We start from the raw sequence: 16,951 nt of genomic DNA on the forward strand, positions 1-16,951 counted from the left end.
CGACGAAAAGCAAAATAAATCTTGTAGATTCAAATTTCCAAAAGAAAATCTACAAAAAGGAATCTATATAAATTGTTTTCATATTACTAAAAATTTTTTTTCCTTGTAATTCATGATCCATCGATTTTTAAAAAGTACAAAATATTTTTTAGAAGAAAAAGATTGATGTAAAAAGAGAAAGTAGAAAAAAAATATCAAAATTAAATATTATTAAAACTTCTGCATAACAAACATATATAATAAATATGATAAATTCGATAATAATAATTACAATAATATTATGAAGTATTTTATTACAGTGATAAATTTATACACTCAATTCTTTTAATTTTTACGTGAATTTTCAACGAATAGTAATATCATCAAAACACCATATAATCACCAAACCGTCCACTTTTAACGTAGAATTAAGAAATTAATATTCCTGCCAAGCAAAACTGATTATGGATTAAGCCTTATCATATGCAGGAATCTTTGCCGTATCTATCATAAAAATTCATCAACTAATTTATTTTTATTTTTGAAAAGGCACGAGTGTTTTGTCTTCGCAGAAATCGGAACTCTCCCGTTAGGCTTTAATTTCTTTATTGTTATACGATGATATCATATAATGACACATTTATAAGAAAAATTATAGAAAAAATATAAAAGAATAAGAGAGAAAATGATAGAAAATTATTGTATAAAATCTTGAATCTCTAATTTCCAAAATCAAAGATTACTTTCAAGATCTTTAAATTTTTCTAGATATTAAATTGATTTAATTTTTTTTTAATATCTTAATTTTATGAAATAAGTTTCCACATTCATATTTTTTAATATAATTTTTTACATTTATTTATTTCTTGTATATATATTATATAGATAGGATTCCGTTAATCTCGCAAAAGGATTAACGACTGCCGCGTAAATTGTGAAGTTAAATTTGGTTTTTATACAAAGAAAAATTTATCAAGAATTAACTTTCTTTCAATCCCAACGGAAGAGAAAATCGTAGAATAATTTACAGAAAAAGAATTAAAACTAGCAGAAAAAGGAGTTAGGCCATTGATCGTCTCTCAAATTTCATATTTTGCATGACATATAAAAGTCAACTCAGGAAGGAAATCACATTATGATGAATTACAGAATATACAAAATACTTGAATTTCCTTATATTTATTGTCAATAGACACTAGACTACGAAAAATAAGTCGCGAGATATATTCTGACCCGCGAATATATTTGGCAAGAGCGCGGCTGCAGAGAGGCGATATTTCTCTTGTTCGATGTATGTATCTTAAGAAAAATAGTTTCTCGCAATTTATCGTATCAATAATTACTACTACTGGAGATATCGCGCAATATGACAAACATTTTATTTACTGTAAATTGAAGAATTGCTCTATCTACCAATGGTATTGTGAAATATGTAATACTATATAATGATAAATAATATAAAAACGTGACAAACTTTTTATCTTATATATATATATATAACCTACAATTGTACAATTATTTTTTTTTTAAAGTCTCAATTTTTTTTTTAGAATAAAATTTTATAAAGCAGAATTATTATTCTATTTTTAAAATCATATCCAAATTGTAAAATATGGACAGCAAGTGATATTCCATCATACCATTAGTGTGATTTTCTGTAATTAAAGCTTCTTTCCAAGATTATCATAAATTCAGTATACGAGATTCGCCTGACGAGACATCATTTAAATATTTGTGCGTATCGTTTCGGACAATTTTGTTTCGATACTTTCGTTGGATTATGCACATCGTTTTACAGATAAATTTCTATCGGAGTTCATCATTTAGAGTTTCATCTCTTCAGGCAACTCGTTGATCGCATTGATAGAGGCACGATTAGATCTCCAGTTTCATAAAGTTGTTATCGGTATTTGCGCGTTTCAGAAATATATACAATTTGAGAAGATCATGTTTATTCGACGTAATCTCAACGATAGACGAATGTGTAATAGCGTATAATGCTTTAAAAAATTCTCTGCTGATGCAGTCAAAATGTGGAACCGTCTTTATGTCGACAGAAGAATTTGAAGATTCTCAGAATCGAACTTCAAAAAAAAATATTGAATTCCACAGTAGTTCAGCTTATTGAAAATAAGTAGAACTATTAATTAGACCTGACTGAAACATTCATCCTCAAATTCAATCTTGAAAAACGTCAAACATTCCAAGATTAGTTGTCTTACAATTAGTCAAACTTCGTACAGATCTCAGATGTAAAGACGGCCCCTTGAATGACGATTGTTTGACGATGATTTCCCGAATCGCAAAGCTTGATTTTGCGTGCGTGCTGAAATAGTTACTGTGTATCCCGTGCGTTATATAAGCCAACAGACGATTATTCTTTTAGACCGGAAAAACGCACGCGTATTTCAAGAAATGAGCGAACGAGTTAGCACTCGATCTGGATGTGTAAGAGTTTCTCTGAGAAAGAAATGCATCTACAGATCGACGTCCTCTTGTTTGGCCTTGGGCGCGATCTTTTCGTCGCTCTCGGACTCCTTCAAACTCACGTGGACGTCCGCGATCTCGATCGGCGGTGGCGGTGCTGGTTTCACCGAGTTGTCGTCCTCGGCGACCTCGAAGCCAATCGTGGCACCGATCTTTTGGCTCGCTTGCTTGAATGAGTCTGACAGCATCACCTGACAGCGATACAATCGGGCTAATTCAATCGGTTTAATGAACACCATTTTCTTGGTTCATAGTTTAGCAGCATAGTTTCAATTTTAATCGTTGTATTGTTAAATCAAAACAATCATATACGCGAATAAAGCATTAAATGTAAAGAATATTATATTAGCTATAATTCAACTATTGAATTTATTATTGCTAATTAAAAATATATATATTCTTCTCGCGATATATTTTTCAGATGTTAATTAACATCAAAATTTGCCAACATGAAAATTGTTTTATTTAGAAATAAGAAACAGAAAAGAAAATTTTAGAACTATAATGCATTCAGTCTCCCAATAATATTAATAATATTTTAATATATATAATGTTTAATATATTTAATATATAATTTTAACATTATTCTGTATAAATTTTATATATATTTTTTTGGTAGATAGGAATGTGAAAAATTTATGAAAACTCTTTTGCTCACCTGTACGACATTGATGCACATGGACGTGAGCGCCAGACCAAACACCAAGTATACTATCGAACACATCATGTATATGGGATTCTAAATCAATCAATCAATCTGTGTTAAATTTTGCGAATCATGGATTTCCATGGGATTTGTAAATTCATTAATACGAAACGATTTGCAAAAGAAAATAAGCATGTGAAAAACATTGTCTGTACGATGATATACGGTTTTTCTTCGAGAAAGTTTTTGCATATTGAAAAGCTTACCATCTGAACGCCACCGTGAAAGAAAGAAAGACACACTAGAGTAATCGTTTGTTGTACAAGATGAAAATCGTGGGATTATAAATTCGAAGCGATAAATTCAAAAGGGCGCTAAGGGCAAATGAAACAAAATTCGCGATCGTGCTATTCTTATGCAAAGCAAACTAATATCGTAGCAAGTAATAAATCATTATTCATGTACTACTTAAATGAAATATTAATTAAGTAATATGCCCTACTCAAACAATTTCTGTTAATTATCATTAATACCTTTATTTCGTATGATTTATCTCTCTTGATTTATATCAATCATAAACATCTACAAATCGCTATACAAAGAGAGATGTTGCCGTCATGGAGAATGTTCGGTTTGATTGACATTCAGGAGATAATCACCTTTGGCACGTAATCGCCGAAGCCGATAGTGCTCATGGAGATGAAGACGAAGTAGAAACTTTCGAAGAAACTCCACTCCTCCCACATGTAGTACAGAGTAGCTCCTATGAAGATGTAGGCCAGGAGGATGACGATCGCAACCGAGATCGGCAGATTAAATTCGTCGTCGATGGCATATGCTGACATTGCCGGTGTTCCCGGCGTGTCCGACGCGTTGGCGTCCAGATTGAGGACCGTCTGTTGTTGTTGCATCTGCTGCCTCTGTATCACCTCGATCTCTTCCGGATTCATCTGTGACGGCCGTCGAAACTTCGCGAGATCGTACACGAGTTGCATGCCCTTCATGACTTCCTGCGATTTCCCAGGAATAATAGACAGGATAAAATCAATAATCAACTCTAAATTGATTAATTAATGAAGAAATTTAAAAAATAATAATATTCTAAAAATGTGAAATATTTCAAAAGTTTTAAAAAATTGTCAAGTTTAATATTGTAAAAGAGATTCCAGATAATTAACTTCATTTCTCCCTTGACTAATAATGTTTTTTTGAGGCACTTGAATATCGTCTCACCTGAACAGGCCCAGTGTGACGAACCTTGCGACAGCTACCAGTATAGTATAATCTTCTCACGAATGCCCACAGGAACTTTATACCGCGCGTAAATAACTTACCGAAGTCGGCCAGGATAATTAAAAACATCGGAATACCGAAAATAGCGTATACGATCGTGATGGCTCTTCCTGCAGTTGTACTTGGCGAAATATGTCCGTATCCTGAAATTAAAAAAAACTATCTAGATCATAGCAATACAAATATATTATTACAGTATAATATCATGCATTAATAATATTATGACATTTATGTGTTATTTTTCCTTATATCATATTCTGAAAAAAATCGTCCAATTCGATATTGTGTATGAAAATATATATTTACATAATATTTATTTATCACGCGTATGTGTTTAGATTATATTTATTTAATATTATAAAATGCACACAATGGGGTGTTACATTTAATTTTATAAGACGCATATATGGAATGAAATCTTTCGCAATAATTATAATTTATTTTGTTTGCGTTGGTCTCTTATATTGTTGAATCAAAAGTGGCTCGTTTACGCACGATTAATCTATGTTTAGATTATTCAGCGACGTAGCAAGTCGGCGGTTATTTTCTTGTAGATTTGATGACTTTGGATCGCATGATCGAAGAACCAACCTGGCTGAATACAATTGAACAATCTCATTGACACGATCATGCCGTTCAGATGTATTCAGCTGTGAATTTACTATTTCATCGGAAAACTGTAAGCATTACATAATACGAGTCCGTGTCTTTTCCTCTGGTCCAAATTTATCGCGCTCACCAGGTGATCTAGAATCTAGACAGTATTGGTTCATATGCACCATTCGAACAAATCGGAATTTAAAACATAAAACATAAAATATTGAACAAAATGTATTGAATTAATTAATTAATTTAAATGCTTTTTATTTTATTATAATATGCAATGATATTTCGTTTTATTAATTTTAGCTAGAAATAATCGAAATAGACACTAATCAAATGGCTTTGTTTATGTAGCTTTTATGTCTGCAACGTTTCTTTTGACACACTAGATCAGAATCTAAACAACAGAATTTCACTGCATTCATGTGGCAGAAAATCAATATCGGACCATAAAACGTTTTACGTCAAATGGAACATGAAGCTTATTCGCAAATTTTCGCAAGGTAAATATACCTATGTATATTAACTTTGCGTGCCTTTATTGTCGCAACAAAATATATTTCACTAACATAATGCCCCTCTCCACGCGCACGCGAAATATGTTAAACTATCAATATATTTTCAGTGTTAGCTATTATACAATAGCAATCTAATAGCGGAATTTATTTTAATGAATTAAAAAAATTTTTCATTTTTTCTAGCTATTAAAATACGACTTCTCTCGTAAAAAAAAACTCGGATAAATATAGTTATATCTTAGAGGAAAGTATAATTTTACTAATTATAAATAATTAATTTATAGTTAAGAATTAAATTATTAGTTTTTGAAAGTTTTAATAGTCTTAATATTTTTGTACTTTGCAAAATATTAGAAAACACTTTGCAACAAAATATTTAAAAAAACAGGTATAACAAAAGAGTATTAAAGTGTATTTCAATTCGAGAAAACTTATTTTGATTAAATCATCATGAAGATACATTCTTTTCAGTCTTGCATTACTTCAATACTCTCAAGCTTGATTAAAAAAAAAAAAAGAAATGATGGAAAATATATTAGAAGACTATCTTAGAGAATCGACTTCTTCAGTTCAGGAAGATTATTCTCTCTTTCTCTTCCCCCAAAATATTTTCTCACCGATGGTGGTGATGACGGTGACACAGTACGCAACCGCGTTCAAGAAACTCCAGCTCTTTTGACCGCTGTAACTGTGCAGACCGGCTTCATGAGCGGTATGAAGCTGCTCTTCGAATTCCATCAGTTTCTTACGCGCCATGCTCTTCCAGTCATCCTCTCTCAAATTGTGGCTGTAATTCCATAAACTATCCAAAAAATCCCTCTTCACACGCTTCACGCCGCATTTGTAAAACGACTCGAAGGCACCCTCAACGAACCGGAAGATGAAGCCGCCGAGGCCACAATAGATCATTACGAGCAGCAATCCGGCTATGCAGCGATTACGTAGCCGTCTGATGATCGTCGTCTCTCGTGGATTTTGTTCGACGAAGACTTTGAATTCGCCGACAACATCTTTGAGCGCTCTGAAGAAGTCCAACAGAGTAACTTTTTCCGGAGCTTCTTGCTTTTCCGCTTTAATTTCTTCAACTTTCGGAGTCGGCTTTGGTTCGTCCTCAATCTTCTCCTCCGCGACATCATTATCCTCTTGTTTTCTACGCCAGAAGATCATCCAGGAGAACCACGATTTCTTCTTATCGGAAGACTTAGCTGCATCGGAAGACTCCGTTGCATCTTGCATCTCTTTGTGTTCGCTTTCAGTGTGCGCCAGACTGAACGTCCGCCTTCTCAAAAAACTAGTTTCAACTGCATCCTGAAAGACATCTGTAGTGTCCGGATCCAGAATACTGCGCTCCTTCAACAAGTATTCTCTCTGAGCCCTTGCGAAGTCCTCGATCAAACTGTCATTGTTCAACGGGATAATCTGCTTCTTCAGTTCAATGGAAGATTTCTTGATTATTCGTTCTTCAGGTCTCTGTGAGGAGTTCTCGTTCTTCTTGACGCTCTTCAAATCCTCGTCCGTTTCCTCGGTCTGACTATAAGATTTCGAACGTGGTTTCTCGGCGTTATCTTTCGTCCGAGACTCGTCCTCCAGCTTTTGTCGACTCGATGATTTCTTCTCTCGATTCTGTCTTTCGGCATCCCTCTTTTGGATTTCCGGATCGCTGACACGACTTTTTCCACTCGTCTTCTTTGCCCTGGGCCTTGCTGCTTCCGGCGACTTTGTCCTCTTTTGACTCGACTCGCTCTTCTCATCCGCATCGCTAGAATCCGTTGATCGACTATACCTCTCTACGCGTTCCTTCGACTTTCTTTTAAATCGTCTTTCGACTTTGCGAACTTCGACAGGTTTGACGGTCTCGCCATTCGTTTCCTTCGGTGTCTCCAACATTTCCTGGGCGATCAGGTTTTCCTTGACCACTTGATCAATTTCGGCTTTGATGACATCTCTCTTCGTGGTACTCTCGTCGTCAAACTTGTTTATTGCTTCGGTAGTCTGCTTTATCAACCGCGTGTTGTCATCAGTCGCTGCGACGTCAGTTTTCCCAGAATTATTCTCAGCCGCCGTTGATTTGGCGGCCACTTCGGCACGTATAGCGATCATGTCATCTACGTTCGCAGATTTCCTCGCGTCAGTTCTGTCCTTTCTTCGGACAGGACGCTGCTCCTGGTGAACATCCCTATTTTTGTCTCGGTTCTCTGGTCCCTTCGCAGTCTCCTCTTGTCGCTGCTGCGCCAATCTGTTTTCCTTCTGCTGCTGATCCATTTTCTCAGCCTCCTCGGCCATTCTCTCCATTCTGGTGCGCCTCTCCTCGTCCTCGTCATCCGAAGTGTCCATGCGCGACGCGGCACCCCTCGACGAGGGATCGGGCGTCTTCTCGCGCTTTCTGGCGGCCGCCTTGCGACGTCTATGTACCATGTAACTATCCTCCATTGCGAATCTTCGTAGTTGTCGTTGACGTTCTTCGTGTACGCGAGAGAGATTTTCGCGAAGGAAAACGTACTCGACACGCTCGCGAGACCGGCCCCGACGAAACCGGGACAGAAATAAAACGGAGGCTGCTCCCACCACCTGCCATCAACACCACCACCACCACCACCACCGTCGGCACCGCGACGCTCGCGATGTTTGCCGCTACCAGCGGCAGCGGAACCGGATGACCGGCTCTGTGCCGCAGCGGATATCGAGCGACGGCGCCGTGCGCAACGCGAAATTCGTCGCTTTGGCGTCGCGACGCCGCGCCTGCATCCACCGCAACCCGCCCGACGTTTGCGCTGCACCACCGGAATCGTGGTGTGGGTGGTCTGACCTTGTGACCCCTGTGATCAGGGGTTCTGCGAGACGATCAGCTGGGAATACGTCGATTATACAAATGACACGAAAAAAAGATTTTTCGAAACTAGAAAATTTTTTGAAAATGAAAGAAACATTAATCAAACATTATTTTAATATATCAAAAATTTAATTGTTCCACTTGTTGAAAAAGAAAGAAGCAAAGAGATCAACACGAGAATTATAACAATTGATTAGATAGCAAGCACGAAAATATAGCTGTATAATATTATACTTATAGTATAATATACAGCTTTTTAAAGATGTGATGTTTTATACCTAGATTTAATTATGGTAAATATATTGTAGATTGTATACATTCTCTCTATACACATATACGGCTCATACTTGCATATTGTAATGGAATTATGTTACGATTGTAATTTAGTCTAATTGTATGGAGCAGATTAACGAAACAACGATGAAAGGAAGAATTATGATAATCTAGAAAATAATTAAATTATTATCATAATTGTGATTTAATTCAAGCAAATCAATTAAGCAAGATGAAAACAGTTAAAGAAGAATTATAGTAATTTCGAATTAAACTCAGCAGTCCAAAAAAGGAATACGCTTTTTATATTTGCATTGATAAATAAAAAAAACAGAATGTCCTCATCTCTTTTTCTCTCCTTCTCTTCCTCTCTCTCTCTCTCTCTCTCTCTCTCTCCCTTTCTCTCTCTTTCTTGAAGATGACATAATATCTTTCTATAAAATATGTATTCACATTAGAGTATTAAAATGATTGAATTGAGTTAGATATGAGAAAAGGTAGTTTATACGGTAGCTATATACAGGGTGTTAAAAAAAAACCATTCCATATTTATATAGTAGATAAGACACACCATACTGAGTAAAAAAACCTTAGTTTGAAAACACAGATTGAAAGCTCAACCGTTTCTGAGATATAAACATTTTTGTATGTTAGCATCATGATTGACTTCTACGTGTCGATGTTTACCTCAATGTTTATAAACCGCATTCTGAATGTCCTCATTTCCATACATACTTCATAACAGAAGATTTCACCAACAATCAGTCAGTTGTTATCAACCGGCGATTGCGGATCTTTGCGATTTGGTGATTACACAGTGATCACACTTTTTTTATTGGAATATTTAAAAAGCATAGTGTATTCTTCGCCGAAAAATGATTTAGAAGAATTACGTGACCGAATCCAGCGTGCTTGTCAAATAATTCGACAAAGACCTGGAATTTTCGAGAGAGTTCGCGAGAGATTCTGTAAGAAGAAGATGCCAAGTATGTATGGAAATGGAAGGAGGACATGTGGAACACCTTCTGTAAATATCGAGATAAAGATTAAGACAGATTATCTTCTTCTCACATCGCATGCGACACGTAGAAGCCAGTAAGTCAATCATGATGCTAACATACAAAAATGTTTATATCTCAGAAACGATTTAATTATCGACTTATGTTTACTAAGGTTTTTTTACTCAGTATGGTGTGTCCTATCTACTATATAAATATTAAATGGTTTCTTTTTTAACCTGTATATGTGATTTTTCATACATATATATATATATAAATAAATAAAGTGAAAAAGTTCAGCGATTATTATACGATATACTCGAAAAATGTTTAAGTTTTAACGAACGAAATTCTTTCCAAGAAGATAAATCGAATAATTTACATTCAAACAGAATTTTGGATTAAATATCGATAGACATTTATACGGATCTTTTCTCATCTCGTTAGCGATTCGAGATCGACAATTTATAGACTAAAAATATAATTCGCAGAAACGTATTTTCTTCTTTGCTACACTGAAGCAAAACAATCGCGTATATTCCCAACGCGCCTTTGTCGTTGCAGCAATGTTATGCGACACTCATTTATAACTATCATCATAATTAAAACGAAACCGTAAATGTTACCGGATATTTCGTGAAACGTGCATACAGCTTAATTAATCTTGAAATATATTTGTATACATTCGGAGATTGACATTTTAACTTATTATCTCGCAAAAATGCACGAAATTAGATTAATTGTATATAATTAATTATTTTCCGTTTTTATGTTATAAATCAATAAATTAATTCTTATTTGTCAAGCGGAAAAAAATATCGCAGATAACATGATACGTCAATTTATAGACATGCATTAGCATGTATAAAACAATTCAAAATACCAATTTTTGGCATCATTTCGTTGCGTATGCTTTAATTAAAATCTAATAACGACATTCATCGTTCAAATATTCATGTCATCAATTAATTACTAATCGAGCTGTCGATGTGTGAAATGAATCGGTAATAATCTCGCATTTTCCACCCGATATCACAACGTGGGCCGAGTAAGTGCGTTTAATTCGGTCGCATGAGAGAAAACGTCACGAGAGAGCATCTCTCGCTCTTTGTGTCTCCGTCGAGAATTCGAAAACACGTCTGGTCTTTGCACGATCATCTTACTCACCTTCTTTTCCGTTATATAATGACAAAACTCGAAATAGTATGCGTGGGCATTACAACGTCATCGTTTAGAAAATTGTATGCACGAATGTGTGCAATGTTCGAGTCGCAAAATTTAAAATAAAAATATGCGCATATCTCTCTTGTCTGCGAATATATTTTATATATTTATATAAAGGATGTGCTCTCACGCATATAGATATTGCGATACTTTTTCCCTATCATAGGTATTTCGACGAATTTTGAGTCGATTCTTCTCGTAACAGAAATTGTTCATTTTTAGTTTTAATTTTATTAATTTGTTGGTGCATTCACAATTCAAACACAACCTTAGCACAACCAGCAGATATATACGTTTATTCGAGCGTATATAAATTGGTACATGCACGCGTTTGTGCATCCGAAAAAAAACATGAAAAAAACCGATGTTTCTATAATAATCTGTGTATCATAAATCATAAAGTTTCCCTGTTTTCTAAAGTTACGTTATTTTAAACTTTCGTATGATACGAAATCATATAATTTAGACTTGTAAAGAATCTATTAGCACATTCTCGACAGCGTAAAAAATGTTAAAGAATATGTGAAATAATTACAATGAAAGCAAAGATTTAAATCAAAGTCAAAATATAAAAAAAATATTTATGTTTAACTCTTTATTTTACAATTTATTTGTCATAAAATAATCCATCCGCCATCGTGATCAAAATGTTAGTGGAATATCATTTTCAATGCAAATACAATGCAGAGAATTTTGATAAATATTGACATGGTAAAACAACAATGTGTCAACGAACATTTCCCGCAGTTGAACATCAGTGAGATATATATGTGGATCCCGCATATATGTCAATTTCCGCGCGAGAAAAAAAATTGCAGAGAGTACCTACTAAACTAGGTCACGTATTAGTCGATAGCGCGAATTTCCCATAAAAAAAAATCTACGAGAATTTATTACATTTTATTACATTTTTTTGTTGCATTTTATTTTTGCTCATATAATTATAAATAATTTATAAATAGATAAAATATATCGAGTCTTATATTGCTATCTTATTTTTTGTAACTTAGTTTGTAATATATGTATTAATTAAAAGTTGAAAATTTAATTTTTCTCTTATACGAGTATATAAAGATATTAATTCTACTCGTGTCATAAATAAGAAAGCAATGATTATCTCGAGTTTTATAAAACATTGCTACGCGAAAGAGCATTTTTTATTAACACGTGTCATTGATGATATAATAATATTATCTTTATACACAAAAGGATTAAGTCCAACAGGTTCGCCTTCAAATCAATGTACATTGGTATTATCCAGAGCTCTATACAAGCTATATAAATTTATACATAAAGCAATAGAACACTAGGATTGATGAGATCAGTCGTGCTGCACACGCAGCATGTTGATACACGTAGTGCAATACACAAGTTTCTCCCACAGTTTATCTGCGTGCATCTGATAATTCGCTCGGTAATGCAATGCAAGATAAATAAACCCGATCTCATCAAGACATTCGAGAATAAATAAAAATAACTTCCGCGAGCTTTTTATAAGCGGAACGACGCGGGTTGAAATATAATCACAAAATGTTTTGTCAGAATCGCGATTATCATAATAATCGTGTATCTCTTAAGACGCTCGACCCACTCGGCTTTCCTGTTTTCGACGTGTACGAAGATATGTCTCGTAAAAAAAATTGCTCTATTTTCCAAGAGGCATATATCACACAAATAGCATCCTTCCATCTTTTTTTATGCAAGTGTCAAGATTATGTTTGTCTTTCAGCAAAGAAAATATACATTTCGTAAGCCCCATATGTGTGCACGTGTTGTATTGAGAATATTTTGACATGAAGAGAAACGTGAAGAGAGAAAGAGAGAGAGAGAGAGAGGGAGAGACGAATTTTGTTATTCGATACAGAGATAATATTGTTAACAATGTTACATGTAAGAATATGATATTGGAGAATCGTTTGTATTAAATTTAACAAACTATATTTGTAAAATTTCAAATATCTTTTAATTGCCAAGACCAGGATTTCTAGTTAATTGTTAAAGTGGCGAATTGCCAATGAGCGATTAAATCGAACGATGCTAGAAATATTCTACTCACCGATGGTCGTGTAAATTGTGCCACAGTAAAACACGGCGTTCCAGAATGTCCACAGTTTTTGACCGCGGTCCGTCAAGCCTCGTTTGAAAAACTCATACAGATCATTTTCGTATTCCATTAGCTCGTCTGCCGCTCGTCCTTTCCAACGATTTAAATCTGATGCCAAAACCGAGTCGTCGCAAAATCCGCGGATCATCTCGAGCGTATCGTTTCTACAATCAAATAAGACACTTAAGATGACTGAAGCTAAGAGCTTGATACTATTTCAAATAATGCGTTTTACATATGTTGCAATACTTGAAATGATTACAAGAGTTTATAACCACACACGAAAGGAAATATAAAAATACAAATTGGCAAACACACGTTTCACATTTACGTTTTACCTTATAAAACAAATTGTTTGCGCGTTTAATAAAACGTTTAATTAAGCTAAATATTTATGTTATTTTTTCTTTTTATCTTTTTTAGACTACTTGTTACGATATAATATTTAGCAATTTATTTTATAAAAACTTATATTATCAGTTTTATTACTAAATAAATTTTTAATAATGAATAAGTTATTTTTTTACGTGTATAAATTTAATTGCTGATGATGACTAACTTGATTTAATTAATAGTAAAACCTTTGAGAGAGAGAGAAAGAGAGAGTATGAAAATTGTGGACTGTTTCGTATTGTGACATGTGTTATCCCCACATTTTCAAAAAAATCGGCGGCATAAACTTTGTCGTATTTCCTCATTAAAACCAGATAAAAACTTTCTTTCGATATATAAAGCCATCAGAGTAATATTAATTAAAATGCTCGTATTAAACAGGTATCAAATAAATAAGGCACGTCTAGCCAATAATAGAAGATTCTGTTCCAATCTGACATAATAGCGCTTTATTATCATTGAGAAGACGGAATCATTCTGAACCACTCCTTGATTTCGAGAGTTAATTTTAGGAGGAACTTCCTAGACTTGTTCTTTGCTCAAATAAAGAGACCCGAGAGATACGCACACTATAATTATATTAATATTAAAGTATTATTATTTCCTAATTGATACATTTTCTCTATCATACAAACGCTTTAGACTATTTTTGATTAAATTTAGGCTACAAGGTACAGAATAATACCTATATTTCACTGTCACGCGATCATAGCAAAGTATCTTCACTGCTTCACTCTATTCTAATTTCTTCTGACCAGATACAAACATTAATTCTGACCTTCACTCAAGAGAAACGATTTCTTGACCACCTTCCTTCATCTTAATTCTTAATATCGTGCGCACATAAATGTACAATTGCCGAATATCTAACCCCAGTCCCTGTCCACGCTACATACCGTCTTTATTGTATCTATCACGCGAGGCCATTATTTCTTATATTGTAGATAAGCTGTCGACTTCTCGCGGCCGACCTGGCCTTCATACCAAAGTCACGATCGATTTTAGAAACAGAAAATTACGGCGAAAATCATTTGACGGGCAAAGAAAAATGCGAGATAGTACTCGTTGACGTGATGGGCCATCAGGCGATGCATCGTGAAAGTGTGTCATGTAAACATTTAATTTATTATTTCGTGACAAATGTATCGCGGGTTAAAAAAATATCACAAAGATAAATATAATAGAAAGATAATAGCTTTCACATGGAGAATATGTATGTTCGCATTTTTCACAGAAATAAAACAATAATTTTTATTGAATTTTTATCAAGTTACAGGAAAAAATGGACCATTAATGCATTGAGTTTGTCGTTGAAAAATAAGCTTTCAACTTATGATATCGATCCAGAAAAACGACGAAGGGCTTCGTGGAATATAAAAGTTATATAATAACATTAAAACGAGCAGTTTTGCAAATAATGTTATACGTTCGATCGCGAAATCCAATACTGGTTTGCATGGCGAACGATTATACAGAACTGATGTGGAGGGGCTAGGCGGGATCAGGAATAACATTATCGACAACGGGATTGAATTGAAACCACAACAACTGTCGCGCCCGCACATGTTGGTATATTACGGGACCAATCAAGATCAGATTAAAATTCCCGCACACGGTTAACTGCCGGATATTATGGTGCGGAAAGTCGCCCAATCATTAGCACGTGTGGAATGACATTTTTTTGTATTGCAAAAGATTCACTTGACCCGTTCAATTGTCCTACATTTTTACAGGATTCTCAACAATCTCTTTTAATACGTTGCACCCTTTTTTGGCATAATTAAATACGCGCCCCATAATTATATTTTAATAAAAAAGTAAATAATAAAGCTTGCATAATGGTCCATGAAAATCTTGAAAACTCTTTGCTGACTCATGATCAACATTAATTTTATCGGTATTCAGGATTTTTCATTAAAAACAATGTCTTGTATTAATTATTATATTATTATTTATGTTGTTGGGATTATGCATTTCATTCTATATTTATTTTAATTCTAGCTTACCTCCTTTTCCGGATATTGAAGCGACCAGATTCCTCGTTTGTGCCCTCAACCGTTACGAAGATCATCGCTCCAGCGATGCTGTATAGAAGCACAATAACGAATAAAAAAATATGTGTGAACCATCTTTTGCTCCAAGAACTGACCTGCACAAAACGTTTATTATCAGGGCATTAACACAATTTAAAAAAAAATATAATATGGTATTTATATACATATATATTACATTACGAATGATACTAATTGTAAGATCAATGCTAATTTTGTTTTCTCTTGATAATTCTTTAAGAAATCTCCACATTAACTATGTTCAACATCAATAGTATGTAAAAAAAGGATATCTCTTTCTTTCGATTGTTACCTTCTCGTAAAGCCAAAAGGCACTTTTCTCTCCCACGCTGAGTCCAGACTTGGTCAGATCCTTGATCCCCTTGAATTGCGTGAAGACGAATTCACTGGCCCGGTTAGCGTAGATCACCTGCGGTTGACCGGAAACTGGCGTCATGGGCATCGGCGTCATGGGCATCGGCGTCATGGGCATCGGAGTTTGTCCGTACGGCGTCGACACATAGCCCATACCGGTCGCTGTCTGCGGATAGTATTGTCCCGGAATCGGTAGTATGATCTTTGGCCTGGGCGGTATTTTTCGTACTCGCGGCGAGCTCGACATCTTTGCAGTGGATTTGCGGTGCTCTGTGATTTTTAGCCTCCGGCGTGCGAACGAAACATTTAAACACTTAAACACTTAAATGTGCCTACGCCAATTCAATTTGCGATGATTTTCTACTGAATAATCCTCTCTAGTTATCTAATCACCCTCGAGAGCGAGAGGGAATCTGTCACGAGGAGAAATAGTCGTTCGACATTCTCGAAGGATGAATATCCGAGGAACGTATCGATCTTCCGGTTGCATTTAAATTCGATCCTCTATTTAATCTTCGCCGTCTGAAAGGAACACGAATATGTGCCGTGGCTCGACTTTCTGTATATCGTATGCGATCTACGTGAGTAGATAAGGATCTTGAAGTGTTTATGTCAGATTACTCATCAGGCGCGCTTACACTACTTGCCCCGCGTATAAATTTATCAGACATATTAACGACTCGTGTCACTTTGCTCCCTTTTTGCCCCGTTCGCTATTTCACATATCTATGAATTTTATTTGAGCACATGTATAAATAGCCGGAAGAATGTTGGCAAGCTTTTAGAGCGGAATTCTATAAGAAAGATTTATCTCATAAAGAGGCCATGTGATAATCGCGGTGTTTGTCGGCGAAATTTACCAAAGGAATCATTCGCGGTTTTCGAAATGGTCACAGAAAGTCATTAATATATTACTACGTAAGAACTGCGACTCGTTTAAAATATCGTAAAAAAAGCAATATCAAAAGTAATAAGTTGATCGCCGTAATAAACCTTTATTAAAAAGGCTTGCTCTTTATTTTCGAGATATTAACAGTGATACTCGCAGAGTTTCTACTTTATAAAAGCATATTCTTTAAATTGAAAAAAAAAACTCAATATTATAATAAAAATCTAATATTATAATTTTATATGTACATATATATTTTAAGAAAATATTAATTAAAAGTTTTCTACA

The 16,951-nt window shown here is 34.8% G+C and overlaps 1 protein-coding gene and 1 long non-coding RNA gene across 2 annotated transcripts in view; one reads left to right on the top strand and one right to left on the bottom strand.

Moving 5' to 3' along the window:
- The window catches only part of LOC115240440, a 222,757-nt gene extending 207,316 nt beyond the window's left edge, over positions 1-15,441 (top strand). Inside the window, exon 5 of the long non-coding RNA XR_003884780.1 lies at positions 15,350-15,441. This is a non-coding gene — a long non-coding RNA (uncharacterized LOC115240440). The remainder of the gene's footprint in view (positions 1-15,349) is intronic.
- LOC115240438 overlaps positions 279-16,951 on the bottom strand; it is a 19,054-nt gene continuing 2,381 nt past the window's right edge. Inside the window, 11 exon segments of the mRNA XM_029815575.1 lie at positions 279-2,657; positions 3,125-3,205; positions 3,772-4,122; positions 4,346-4,548; positions 6,144-8,094; positions 8,096-8,126; positions 8,128-8,189; positions 8,191-8,332; positions 12,904-13,119; positions 15,355-15,497; positions 15,713-16,568. Of these exon segments, the coding sequence (XP_029671435.1) occupies positions 2,457-2,657; positions 3,125-3,205; positions 3,772-4,122; positions 4,346-4,548; positions 6,144-8,094; positions 8,096-8,126; positions 8,128-8,189; positions 8,191-8,332; positions 12,904-13,119; positions 15,355-15,497; positions 15,713-16,021 (3,690 nt within the window). The 5' untranslated portion in view covers positions 16,022-16,568 and the 3' untranslated portion in view covers positions 279-2,456.

This window comes from Formica exsecta, unplaced genomic scaffold, assembly GCF_003651465.1.
Source record: "Formica exsecta isolate Colony F162 unplaced genomic scaffold, ASM365146v1 scaffold43, whole genome shotgun sequence".
NCBI classification, from domain to species: Eukaryota; Metazoa; Arthropoda; class Insecta; order Hymenoptera; family Formicidae; genus Formica; species Formica exsecta.